General features: G+C 49.0%; 1 protein-coding gene across 1 annotated transcript; it reads left to right on the top strand.

The window, feature by feature from the left end:
- Nucleotides 1–1901: 1901 nt before the first annotated feature.
- On the top strand, nucleotides 1902–12769 carry LOC121842309 (receptor-type tyrosine-protein phosphatase O-like; the record flags this gene model as incomplete). Its single annotated transcript, XM_042312330.1, is given in 5 exon segments — nucleotides 1902–1930; nucleotides 3291–3411; nucleotides 6068–6204; nucleotides 11549–11687; nucleotides 12649–12769. Coding segments are annotated over 4 exon segments (503 nt in total), but the record flags the coding sequence as incomplete, so codon positions are not given.
- Nucleotides 12770–14335: the final 1566 nt, after the last annotated feature.

Here is a 14335-nt window from a genome sequence, read left to right as displayed (position 1 = left end):
CTTCAACCCTGTCACGCTGGCCTCCGAGTGGAGGTACTTTATGTTAGATGACATGTGTCACTAGGCTCACCCCTCCTCTAGCTCTCTCTTCTCTCATCTCTCTCCCTCCCTACTCCAGAGAGACACAGATCTGTTGTTGGTCTGGTACTGTGGTTGTCCCCTGTTTTAACAGATCTCTCCTCCCTACTCAGAGAGACAGATCTGTTGCTGGTCTGGTACTGTGTTTGTCCCCTGTTTTAACAGATCTCTCCCTCCCTACTCTAGAGAGACAGATCTGTTGCTGGTCTGGTACTGTGGTTGTCCCCTGTTTTAACAGATCTCTCCCCTCTCTCCCTCCTATTCCAGAGAGACACAGATCTGTTGCTGGTCTGGTACTGAGGTTGTCCCCTGTTTTAACAGATCTCTCCCTCCCTATTCCAGAGATACACAGATCTGTTGCTGGTCTAGTACTGTGGTTGTCCCCTGTTTTAACAGATCTCTCCCTCCCTACTCCAGAGAGAGACAGATCTGTTGCTGGTCTGGTACTGTGGTTGTCCCTGTTTTAACAGATCTCTCCTCCCTACTCTAGAGAGAGACAGATCTGTTGCTGGTCTGGTACTGTGGTTGTCCCCTGTTTTAACAGATCTCTCCCTCCCTACTCCAGAGATACACAGATCTGTTGCTGGTCTGGTACTGTGGTTGTTTTAGCAGACCCCTGTTTTAGCAGACAAGTCATGCTATGTTATTTTAGATCACATGACCCACTAGGCTCTGAGCATTGCTAACGTAACGTAGCAGGTGTAAAAGAAACGCCTGAGAGGGATGCCTCACGTTCTGATCATGATGAGAAAACAATAACTGTCGGGTGGTTCTCTTCTGTATTTTTCAAGCAATAAGTGTGGAGGAGGAGTTAAATTGGATTGTCTGGAAACCACTTCAGATAGTACGCTAGCATGTGTCCTAGCTAGTCTTGTTAATATAAACCCCTTCAGAGTATACTAGCATGTGTTCTAGCTAGTCTTGTTAATATAAACCCCTTCAGAGGTATACTAGCATGTGTCTAGCTAGCTGTAGGATGTGTCTAGCTAGTTGTGGTCTTGTTAGTTTCTCTGTCTCTCCTCCTCTCCTCTCCCTCCTCCTCTCCCTCTTCTCCTCTCCTTCTCTCCTCCTCTCCCCTCCCTTCCCTCTCTCCCTCTCCCCTCCTCCTCTCCCTCTTCTCCTCTCCCTCTCTCCTCCTCTCCCTCTCTCCTCCTCTCCCTCTCTCTTCTTCTCCCTCTCTCCTCCTCTTCATCTCTCCTCCTCTCCCCTCCCTTCCATCTCCCCCTCTCTCCTCCTCTTCATCTCTCCCTCCTCTCCCCTCCTTCCATCTACCCCTCTCTCCTCCTCTTCATCTCTCCTCCTCTCCCTCCTCCAGAGAGTGACAGATCTGTTGCCGGCCTGGTACTACAACTTCCGTGTTACCATGGTGACGTGGGGGCGATCCCCCTCTCAGCTGCTGTGACAGCTCTACTGTTAGCTTTGTTACAGGTACCACACACACACACACACACACACCCCAATGGCACCACGCACACACACCACACACAAACCCACCCCATGGCACCACACACACACACCACACAAAACCCACACCATGGCACCACACACACTATAGCACCACACACACTATGGCACCACACACCCCATAGCACCACACACCCCATAGCACTACACACCATGGCACCACACCCCCCATAGCACCACACACACCATGGCACCACATCCTCATGTCCTCCTGCTCTGCCCCAGCTCCTGAGGCCCCCCCACATCTCGTCAGTAGACTACAACCATGGGACTCTGTACGTCCGCTGGACCTACGGGGAGCTCTTCATAGACATGTCCCACAGCAGGATGCTACACTGGCAGGTCACAGCTCACGGCAGAAGGGATCCAGAGGACTTACTCCACTGATGTGAGTCACTGACACCTCAGACCTCCATGCCTCCATGCCTCCAGACCTCCCACCTCAGACCTCCAGACCTCCAGACCTCAGACCTCCAGACCTCCACACCTCCACACCTCAGACCTCCACACCTCCAGACCTCCACACCTCCAGACCTCCACACCTCCACACCTCCAGACCTTCATACCTCCAGACCTCCACACCTTCACACCTCCAGACCTCCACACCTTCACACCTCCAGACCTCCACACCACACCTCCAGACCTCCAGACCTCCACACCACACCTCCAGACCTCCACACCTCCAGACCTCCACACCTCCACACCTTCACACCTCCAGACCTCCACCCTCCATACATCCAGACCCCCAGACCTCCACACCTCCATACCTCCACACCACACCTCCAGACCTCCACACCTCCAGACCTCCACACCTCCACACCACACCTCCAGACCTCCACACCTCCAGACCTCCACACCCCCAGACCTCCATACCTCCCCCACCTCCAGACCTCCACCCACACCTCCAGACCTCCATACCTCCAGACCTCCATACCTCCCCCACCTCCACACCACACCTCCAGACCTCCATACCTCCAGACCTCCAGACCTCCACACCACATCACACCTCCAGACCTCCACACCTCCAGACCTCCACCCACACCTCCAGACCTCCACACCTCCAGACCTCCATACATCCCCACCTCCACACCACACCTCCAGACCTCCACACCACACCTCCAGACCTCCAGATCTCAGACCTCCACACCCCAAGACCTCCATACCTCCCCACCTCCAGACCTCCACCCACACCTCCAGATCTCCAGACCTCCACACCACACCTCCAGACCTCCACACCTCCAGACCTCCACACTATTTATCCCTCTTATAGCTTGGGGAGTAGAAGCTGTTCAGTGTCCTGTTGGTTCCAGACTTGATGCATCGGTACCGCTTGCCGTGTGGTAGCAGAGAGAACAGTCTATGACTTGGGTGGCTGGAGTCTTTGACAATTTCTAGGGCCTTCCTCTGACACCACCTGGTATAGAGTTCCTGGAAGGCAGGGAGCTCGGCCCCCGGTAATGTGTTGGGCTGTACACAATACTCTCTGTATCACCTTGCGGTCGGATGTCGAGCGATACCAGGCGGTGAGGCAGCCAGTCAAAATGCTCTCAATGGTGCAGCTGTAGAACCTTTTGAGGATCTGAGAACTAATGCCAAACCTTTTCAGCCTCCTGAGGGTGTGATCTTGTCATATCAGTGTGTGTAGTGTTTTCCTGACAGTGTGTTATCCCTGTCCTCCCTGCAGGTCACCGTAATGTGATGGGTGCCAGTCTGGCCCTGACAGTGTGTTATCCCTGTTCCCCCTGCAGGTCATCCGTAATGTGATGGGTGCCAGTCTGGCCCTGCCTCCAGGAGACATTTATAACCTGACTGTATCAGCCTGTACCGAAGGCAAACGCAACTCCTCTGTCCCCAACATCATTAAACTGGGTACGCACATACACACACACACACACACGCACACACACACGCACACACACACACACACACACACCAGGGGGTCTCTGGGACATCTTGTCTCAATGCAGCAACAAAAGGTTGTAGAGAAACAGAGGGAGAATGACATTAAAGAGAGTAGCCAGAGAAGAGGATTGGAGAAGGAGCCTGTTAACCCAATCCAGCTTCCAACATGTCCTCACTTCTCACTTTGACATCGGTGTTCAATGACCAAATGGAGCCAAACGGACAAACTATCAGCTCCTCTGAGAAGCCACTACAGTCGTGGCCAAAAGTTTTGAGAATGACACAAATATTAATTTTCACAAAGTCTGCTGCCTCAGTTTGTATGATGGCAATTTGCATATACTCCAGAATGTCATGAAGAGTGATCAGAGGAATTGCAATTAACTGCAAAGTCCCTCTTTGCCATGCAAATTAACTGAATCCCCCCCCAAAAAAACATTTCCACTGCATTTCAGCCTTGCCACAAAAGGACCAGCTGACATCATGTCAGTGATTCTCTCGTTAACACAGGTGTGAGTGTTGACGAGGACAAGGCTGTAGATCACTCTGTCATGCTGATTGAGTTCGAATAACAGACTGGATGCTTCAAAAGGAGGGCGGTGCTTGGAATCATTATTCTTCCTCTATCAACCATGGTTACCTGCAAGGAAACACGTGCCGTCATCATTGCTTTGCACAAAACGGGCTTCACAGGCAAGGATATTGCTGCCAGTAAGATTACACCTAAATCAACCATTTATCGGATCATCAAGAACTTCAAGGAGAGCGGTTCAGTTGTTGTGAAGAAGGCTTCAGGGCGCCCAAGAAAGTCCAGCAAGCTCCAGGACCGTCTCCTAAAGTTGATTCAGCTGCGGGATCGGGGCACCACCAATACAGAGCTTGCTCAGGAATGGCAGCAGGCAGGTGTGAGTGCATCTGCACGCACAGCGAGGTGAAGACTTTCGGAGGAGGGCCTGGTGTCAAGAAGGGCAGCAAAGAAGGCACTTCTCTCCAGGAAAAACATCAGGGACAGACTGATATTCTGCAAAAGGTACAGGGATTGGACCGCTGAGGACTGGGGTAAAGTCATTTTCTCTGATGAATCCCCTTTCCGATTGTTTGGGGCATCCGGAAATAAAGCTTGTCTGGAGAAGACAAGGTGAGCGCTACCATCAGTCCTGTGTCATGCTAACAGTAAAGCATCCTGAGACCATTCATGTGTGGGGTTGCTTCTCAGCCAAGGGAGTGGGCTCACTCACAATGTTGCCTAAGAACACAGCCATGAATAAAGTATGGTACCAACACATCCCCCGAGAGCAACTTCTCCCAACCATCCAGGAACAGTTTGGTGACGAACAATGCCTTTTCCAGCATGATGGAGCACCTTGCCATAAGGCAAAAGTGATAACTAAGTGGCTCTGGGAACAAAACATCAATATTTTGGGTCCATGGCCAGGAAACTCCCCAGACCTTAATCCCATTGAGAACTTGTGGTCAATCCCCAAGAGGCGGGTGGACAAACAAAAACCCACAAATTCTGACAAACTCAAGCATTGATTATGCAAGAATGGGCTGCCATCAGTCAGGATGTGGCCCAGAAGTTAATTGACAGCATGCCAGGGCAGATTGCAGAGGTCTTGAAAAGAAGGGTCAACACTGCAAATATTGACTCTTTGCATCAACTTCATGTAATTGTCAATAAAAGCCTTTGACACTTATGAAATGCTTGTAATTATACTTCAGTATTCCATAGTAACATCTGACAAAAATATCTAAAGACACTGAGGCAGCAAACTTCATGAAAATTAATATTTGTGTCATTCTCAAAATGTTTGGCACGACTGTATACTGGATGTTTGATGTCACAATAGCAGCTTATAACAGCGCTGATTGAGGAAGTGAACCTGGGGTTGTGACACAGCCTGCCTTCTTTTCCACATCCCTCAGTAGTTCGGTCTAACTAGTAAACAAGACAGTCTGGGACGACCACAGAGCTACAGTCTACCTGTGTCTGTGGACTAGAGGATAACAGTAGACAAGACAGTCCTATCTGTGTCTGTGGACTAGAGGTTAACAGTAGACAAGACAGTCCTACCTGTGTCTGTGGACTAGAGGATAACAGTAGACAAGACAGTCTGGGACGACCACAGAGCTACAGTCTACCTGTGTCTGTGGACTAGAGGATAACAGTAGACAAGACAGTCTGGGACGACCACAGAGCTACAGTCTACCTGTGTCTGTGGACTAGAGGATAACAGTAGACAAGACAGTCTGGGACGACCACAGAGCTACAGTCTACCTGTGTCTGTGGACTAGAGGTTAACAGTAGACAAGACAGTCTGGGACGACTGCAGAGCTACAGTCTACCTGTGTCTGTGGACTAGAGGATAACAGTAGACAAGACAGTCTGGGACGACTGCAGAGCTACAGTCTACCTGTGTCTGTGGACTAGAGGATAACAGTAGACAAGACAGTCTGGAACGACTGCAGAGCTACAGTCTACCTGTGTCTGTGGACTAGAGGTTAACAGTAGACAAGACAGTCCTACCTGTGTCTGTGGATTAGAGGATAACAGTAGACAAGACAGTCCTACCTGTGTCTGTGGAGGTTGACCCAGGCGTTTCTCCTGTTGTGTTTGTGACAGAGCCAGCCCCTCCGCGGTCCCTGTACGCGGTGAACGCCACCCACTCCTCAGTGACCCTGCTCTGGAGCGGGGAGGGAGTGGTTGACTTCTACCAGGTGCTCTGTAAACCCACCAACACCATCAACAAGGACCTCAAGGTAAGAGATGCTCTGTCATCTGTAATGGTATCCTGTTCCCTATGTCCTGTAGTACACTGCTGTCATCTGTAATGATACCCTGTGCCCTATGTCCTGTAGTACACTGCCAGACTGTAATGGTATCCTGTTCCCTATGTCCTGTAGTACACTGCCAGACTGTAATGGTATCCTGTTCCCTATGTCCTGTAGTACACTGCCAGACTGTAATGGTATCCTGTTCCCTATGTCCTGTAGTACACTGCCAGACTGTAATGATACCCTGTTCCCTATGTCCTGTAGTACACTGCTGTCGTCTGTAATGGTACCCTGTTCCCTATGTCCTGTAGTACACTGCCAGACTGTAATGGTATCCTGTTCCCTATGTCCTGTAGTACACTGCTGTCATCTGTAATGATACCCTGTTCCCTATGTCCTGTAGTACACTGCCAGACTGTAATGGTATCCTGTTCCCTATGTCCTGTAGTACACTGCTGTCATCTGTAATGGTACCCTGTTCCCTATGTCCTGTAGTACACTGCCAGACTGTAATGGTACCCTGTTCCCTATGTCCTGTAGTACACTGCTGTCATCTGTAATGATACCCTGTTCCCTATGTCCTGTAGTACACTGCCAGACTGTAATGGTACCCTGTTCCCTATGTCCTGTAGTACACTGCCAGACTGTAATGGTACCCTGTTCCCTATGTCCTGTAGTACACTGCCAGACTGTAATGGTACCCTGTTCCCTATGTCCTGTAGTACACTGCCAGACTGTAATGATACCCTGTTCCCTATGTCCTGTAGTACACTGCCAGACTGTAATGATACCCTGTTCCCTATGTCCTGTAGTACAATGCCAGACTGTAATGGTATCCTGTTCACTATGTCCTGTAGTACACTGCCAGACTGTAATGGTATCCTGTTCCCTATGTCCTGTAGTACACTGCCAGACTGTAATGGTATCCTGTTCCCTATGTCCTGTAGTACACTGCCAGACTGTAATGATACCCTGTTCCCTATGTCCTGTAGTACACTGCTGTCGTCTGTAATGGTACCCTGTTCCCTATGTCCTGTAGTACACTGCCAGACTGTAATGGTATCCTGTTCCCTATGTCCTGTAGTACACTGCTGTCATCTGTAATGATACCCTGTTCCCTATGTCCTGTAGTACACTGCCAGACTGTAATGGTATCCTGTTCCCTATGTCCTGTAGTACACTGCTGTCATCTGTAATGGTACCCTGTTCCCTATGTCCTGTAGTACACTGCCAGACTGTAATGGTACCCTGTTCCTATGTCCTGTAGTACACTGCTGTCATCTGTAATGGTACCCTGTTCCCTATGTCCTGTAGTACACTGCCAGACTGTAATGGTACCCTGTTCCCTATGTCCTGTAGTACACTGCCAGACTGTAATGGTACCCTGTTCCCTATGTCCTGTAGTACACTGCCAGACTGTAATGATACCCTGTTCCCTATGTCCTGTAGTACACTGCCAGACTGTAATGATACCCTGTTCCCTATGTCCTGTAGTACACTGCCAGACTGTAATGGTATCCTGTTCCCTATGTCCTGTAGTACACTGCTGTCATCTGTAATGGTACCCTGTTCCCTATGTCCTGTAGTACACTGCCAGACTGTAATGGTACCCTGTTCCCTATGTCCTGTAGTACACTGCTGTCATCTGTAATGATACCCTGTTCCTATGTCCTGTAGTACACTGCCAGACTGTAATGGTACCCTGTTCCCTATGTCCTGTAGTACACTGCCAGACTGTAATGGTACCCTGTTCCCTATGTCCTGTAGTACACTGCCAGACTGTAATGGTACCCTGTTCCCTATGTCCTGTAGTACACTGCCAGACTGTAATGGTATCCTGTTCCCTATGTCCTGTAGTACACTGCCAGACTGTAATGGTACCCTGTTCCCTATGTCCTGTAGTACACTGCCAGACTGTAATGATACCCTGTTCCCTATGTCCTGTAGTACACTGCCAGACTGTAATGATACCCTGTTCCCTATGTCCTGTAGTACACTGCCAGACTGTAATGGTATCCTGTTCCCTATGTCCTGTAGTACACTGCTGTCATCTGTAATGGTACCCTGTTCTGAAGCTGGTGCTAGTGAACTGAAACATTGTATCAACTATTAACTGGGTCAGTCTGAAGCTGGTACTAGTGAACTGAAACATTGTATCAACTATTAACTGGGTCACTCTGAAGCTGGTGCTAGTGAACTGAAACATTGTATCAACTATTAACTGGGTCAGTCTGAAGCTGGTACTAGTGAACTGAAACATTGTATCAACTATTAACTGGGTCAGTCTGAAGCTGGTGCTAGTGAACTGAAACATTGTATCAACTATTAACTGGGTCAGTCTGAAGCTGGTGCTAGTGAACTGAAACATTGTATCAACTATTAACTGGGTCAGTCTGAAGCTGGTGCTAGTGAACTGAAACATTGTATCAACTATTAACTGGGTCAGTCTGAAGCTGGTACTAGTGAACTGAAACATTGTATCAACTATTAACTGGGTTAGTCTGAAGTTGGTACTAGTGAACTGAAACATTGTATCAAGTATTCAGGGCCCGTAGAGGCCCAGTGAGCTCCGGACAGACATGCTGTTAGCTACGTGTGCAGGGATAAGCGGTAATCAGGTTGTTTATGTTTCCACCGGGTCAGAGCATTACATTTTCTCCCCTGTCATGCTGAGTGGTTATCAAAAGGGCGAGAGCTGGATAGATGTTTCTAATAGTCTACGTTGAGGAACTATTGACATTCTCAACAGATGTCAAAAACAGACTTTGTTTACTTGTTGCTGTTGGCGAATAAAACATAAACTTCTACAGGTAATCAGTTCCTGTCCGTACTCAACAGGTAGACTAGGACTACTTCTACAGGTAATCAGTTCCTGTCCTTACTCAACAGGTAGACTAGGACTACTTCTACAGGTAATCAGTTCCTGTCCGTACTCAACAGGTAGACTAGGACTACTTCTACAGGTAATCAGTTCCTGTCCGTACTCAACAGGTAGACTAGGACTACTTCTACAGGTAATCAGTTCCTGTCCGTACTCAACAGGTAGACTAGGACTACTTCTACAGGTAATCAGTTCCTGTCCTTACTCAACAGGTAGACTAGGACTACTTCTACAGGTAATCAGTTCCTGTCCTTACTCAACAGGTAGACTAGGACTACTTCTACAGGTAATCAGTTCCTGTCCTTACTCAACAGGTAGACTAGGACTACTTCTACAGGTAATCAGTTCCTGTCCTTACTCAACAGGTAGACTAGGACTACTTCTACAGGTAATCAGTTCCTGTCCTTACTCAACAGGTAGACTAGGACTACTTCTACAGGTAATCAATTCCTGTCTGTACTCAACAGGTAGACTAGGACTACTTCTACAGGTAATCAGTTCCTGTCCGTACTCAACAGTGACTGGAGCGCTCCAGGTAGACTAGGACTACTTCTACACGTAATCAATTCCTGTCCGTACTCAACAGGTAGACTAGGACTACTTCTACAGGTAATCAGTTCCTGTCCGTACTCAACAGGTAGACTAGGACTACTTCTACAGGTAATCAGTTCCTGTCCTTACTCAACAGGTAGACTAGGACTACTTCTACAGGTAATCAGTTCCTGTCCTTACTCAACAGGTAGACTAGGACTACTTCTACAGGTAATCAATTCCTGTCCTTACTCAACAGTGACTGGAGCGCTCCAGGTAGACTAGGACTACTTCTACAGGTAATCAGTTCCTGTCCGTACTCAACAGGTAGACTAGGACTACTTCTACACGTAATCAGTTCCTGTCCTTACTCAACAGGTAGACTAGGACTACTTCTACAGGTAATCAGTTCCTGTCCTCACTCAACAGGTAGACTAGGACTACTTCTACAGGTAATCAGTTCCTGTCCTTACTCAACAGGTAGACTAGGACTACTTCTACAGGTAATCAGTTCCTGTCCTTACTCAACAGGTAGACTAGGACTACTTCTACAGGTAATCAGTTCCTGTCCGTACTCAACAGGTAGACTAGGACTACTTCTACAGGTAATCAGTTCCTGTCCGTACTCAACAGGTAGACTAGGACTACTTCTACAGGTAATCAGTTCCTGTCCGTACTCAACAGGTAGACTAGGACTACTTCTACAGGTAATCAGTTCCTGTCCGTACTCAACAGGTAGACTAGGACTACTTCTACAGTAATCAGTTCCTGTCCTTACTCAACAGTGACTGGAGCGCTCCAGGTAGACTAGGACTACCTCTACAGGTAATCAGTTCCTGTCCGTACTCAACAGGTAGACTAGGACTACTTCTACAGGTAATCAGTTCCTGTCCTTACTCAACAGGTAGACTAGGACTACTTCTACAGGTAATCAGTTCCTGTCCTTACTCAACAGGTAGACTAGGACTACTTCTACAGGTAATCAGTTCCTGTCCGTACTCAACAGGTAGACTAGGACTACTTCTACAGGTAATCAGTTCCTGTCCGTACTCAACAGTGACTGGAGCGCTCCAAACAAAGACAACGAATAAATTGACAAAACTCGTAAATGAAATAAACCAAAACTTGTTTCTCACCAGTGTAGCCTAGGTTACACTGTAAACAACATGTCCACTACCACAATGACAACGGAAGACTGTAATAAGACTATATTGAATGCATTAACAGACATGACTGTAACCATAGTAACAAACATTCAGGCCTCTATAATGTGTTAGTCCACTCAGACAGACCTCCACAATGGATTAGTCCACTCAGACAGGCCTCCACAATGGATTAGTCCACTCAGACAGGCCTCTATAATGGATTAGTCCACTCAGACAGGCCTCTATAATGGATTAGTCCACTCAGACAGGCCTCTAAAATGGATTAGCCCACTCAGACAGGCCTCCACAATGGATTAGTCCACTCAGACGGGCATCTACAATGGATTAGTCCACTCAGACAAGCCTCTACAATGGATTAGTCCACTCAGACAGACCTCCACAATGGATTAGTCCACTCAGACAGGCCTCTACAATGGATTAGTCCACCCAGACAGACCTCTATAAGGGATTAGTCCACTCAGACAGGCCTCTATAATGGATTAGTCCACTCAGACAGGCCTCTACAATGGATTAGTCCATGGAGACAGGCCTCTACAATGGATTAGTCCACTCAGACAGGCCTCTACAATGGATTAGTCCACTCAGACAGGCCTGAATCAGACAGTAGATAGTAGTGTTCTGTCCTTGCAGTATGTTCTCTGTTCTCTCTGTTCTACAGTACGGTGTTCTGTCCTTCCAGTATGTTCTCTGTTCTCTCTGTCCTACAGTACGGTGTTCTGTCCTTCCAGTATGTTCTCTGTTCTCTCTGCAGGCTCGGGAGCCTCTAACAGCCCAGTCCCATATGGTGACAGTGTCCAGCCTGCTACCCTCCTCCTCCTATAACTGCAGTGTGATCAGTTATAGCTACAGTACTCCCAGCGAGCCAGCCTTCATACACATCTCTACTACAGGTACAGTCAGCCTTCATACACATCTCTACTATAGGTACAGTCATCCTTCATACACATCTCTACTACAGGTACAGTCAGTCAGCCTTCATACACATCTCTACTACAGGTACAGTCAGCCTTCATACACATCTCTACTACAGGTACAGTCAGTCAGCCTTCATAAACATCTCTACTACAGGTACAGTGAGTCAGCCTTCATACACATCTCTAATACAGGTACAGCTAGTCTTCATACACATCTCTACTACAGGTACAGTCAGTCAGCATTCATACACATCTCTACTACAGGTACAGTGAGTCAGCCTTCATACACATCTCTACTACAGGTACAGTCAGCCTTCATACACATCTCTACTACAGGTACAGTCAGTCAGCCTTCATACACATCTCTACTACAGGTACAGTCAGTCAGCATTCATACACATCTCTACTACAGGTACAGTCAGTCAGCATTCATACACATCTCTACTACAGGTACAGCTAGTCTTCATACACATCTCTACTACAGGTACAGTCAGTCAGCCTTCATACACCACTCTAATAGAGGTATGTTAAACCTCTACAGTTCTACAGTTTTACACTACAGAACAAGTCTGTTTTTAAGAGGTTAACTGCCACTCTCTCTCTCTCCTGTGGTCAAATCTGGTTCCTGTTTTCTAGAAGGCCAATGTCAGCTGGCTGTAGTGGACCACACCCAACCACTCTGACTCAAATGCTGAGTTTAAGATCGTCATTGCTGTGTCTGCAGGCTGTGTGTATGCCTGTCGTATCATTCTGAATCTGTACTGTGTACTGTGCCAGAGAGATGAACCCCAGCGTAGCTCCATCTCTGCTCTAGAGGTCCTCAGTGATAATGACTGTATGTTATTGTCCTCCCAGCCAGAGAGATGAACCCCAGCGTAGCTCCATCTCTGCTCTAGAGGCCCTCAGTGATAATGACTGTATGTTATTGTCCTCCCAGCCAGAGAGATGAACCCCAGCGTAGCTGCCATCTCTGCTCTAGCAGTCCTCAGTGTCCTCCTTCTCAGCCTGCTGGTCCTCTTCCTACTGATGCTGCGTAAGAAACACCTGCAGATGGCCAGGTGAGATATGGGGGAGCTGTCCACATAATGGACACACAAGCCTGACACTAACCTTTCCACAGTTCTGGCTTTTAATATATTTCTGTCAGAAGAGTAAGAAAAATAGAGCTGAACAAGTACAGCCACTGGCTCCACCTCTCCCCCCTGACTACCAAGACAACTGGCTCCTCTCCCCCCTGACTACCAAGACCACTGGCTCCTCTCCCCTGACTACCAAGACCACTGGCTCCTCTCCCCCTGACTACCAAGACCACTGGCTCCTCTCCCTGACTACCAAGACCACTGGCTCCTCTCCCCCTGACTACCATGACCACTGGCTGCTCTCCCCTGACTACCAAGACCACTGGCCCCTCTCCCCTGACTACCAAGACCACTGGCTCCTCTCCCGCTGACTATCAAGACCACTGGCTCCTCTCCCCCTGACTACCAAGACCACTGGCTCCTCTCCCCCTGACTACCATGACCACTGGCTCCTCTCCCCTGACTACCAAGACGACTGGCCCCTCTCCCCTGACTACCAGGAACACTGGCTCCTCTCCCCCTGACTACCATGACCACTGGCTCCTCTCCCCCTGACTACCAAGACCACTGGCTCCTCTCCTCCTGACTACCATGACCACTGGCTCCTCTCCCACCTGACTACCATGACCACTGGCTCCTCTCCTCCTGACTACCATGACCACTGGCTCCTCTCCTCCCCTGACTACCATGACCACTGGCTCCTCCTCTCCCCTGACTACCAAGACCACTGGCTCCTCTCCTCCTGACTACCATGACCACTGGCTCCTCTCCCCCCTGACTACCAAGACCACTGGCTCCTCTCCTCCTGATTACCATCACGACTGGCTCCTCTCCCCTGACTACCATGACCACTGGCTCCTCTCCTCCTGACTACCATGACCACCGGCTCCTCTCCTCCTGACTACCATGACCACTGGCTCCTCTCCCCCTGACTACCAAGACCACTGGCCCCTCTCCTCCTGACTACCATGACCACTGGCTCCTCTGCCCCTGACTACCATGACCACTGGCTCCTCTCCTCCTGACTACCATGACCACTGGCTCCTCTCCCCCTGACTACCATGACCACTGGCTCCTCTCCCCCTGACTACCAAGACCACTGGCTCCTCTCCCCCTGACTACCAAGACCACTGGCCCCTCTCCCCCCTGACTACCATGACCACTGGTGTTCAGTGTAGATCAGGTCATTACCCACAGAGCCCCAGGTTAGATCTGCCCAGTGTAGATCAGGTCATTACCCACAGAGCCCCAGGTTAGATCTGTCCAGTGTAGATCAGGTCATTACCCACAGAGCCCCAGGTTAGATCTGTCCAGTGTAGATCAGGTCATTACCCACAGAGCCCCAGGTTAGATCTGTCCAGTGTAGATCAGGTCATTATCCACAGAGCCCCAGGTTAGATCTGCCCAGTGTAGATCAGGGCATTACCCACAGAGCCCCAGGTTAGATCTGTCCAGTGTAGATCAGGCCCCAGGTTAGATCTGTCCAGTGTAGATCAGGTCATTACCCACAGAGCCCCAGGTTAGATCTGTCCAGTGTAGATCAGG

The sequence above is a fragment of the Oncorhynchus tshawytscha genome, unplaced genomic scaffold (assembly GCF_018296145.1).
Source record: "Oncorhynchus tshawytscha isolate Ot180627B unplaced genomic scaffold, Otsh_v2.0 Un_contig_15353_pilon_pilon, whole genome shotgun sequence".
Lineage (NCBI taxonomy): Eukaryota > Metazoa > Chordata > Actinopteri > Salmoniformes > Salmonidae > Oncorhynchus > Oncorhynchus tshawytscha.
The sequence above is the reverse complement of the archived record's forward strand: the minus strand, read 5'-3'. Positions and strand labels throughout refer to the sequence as shown.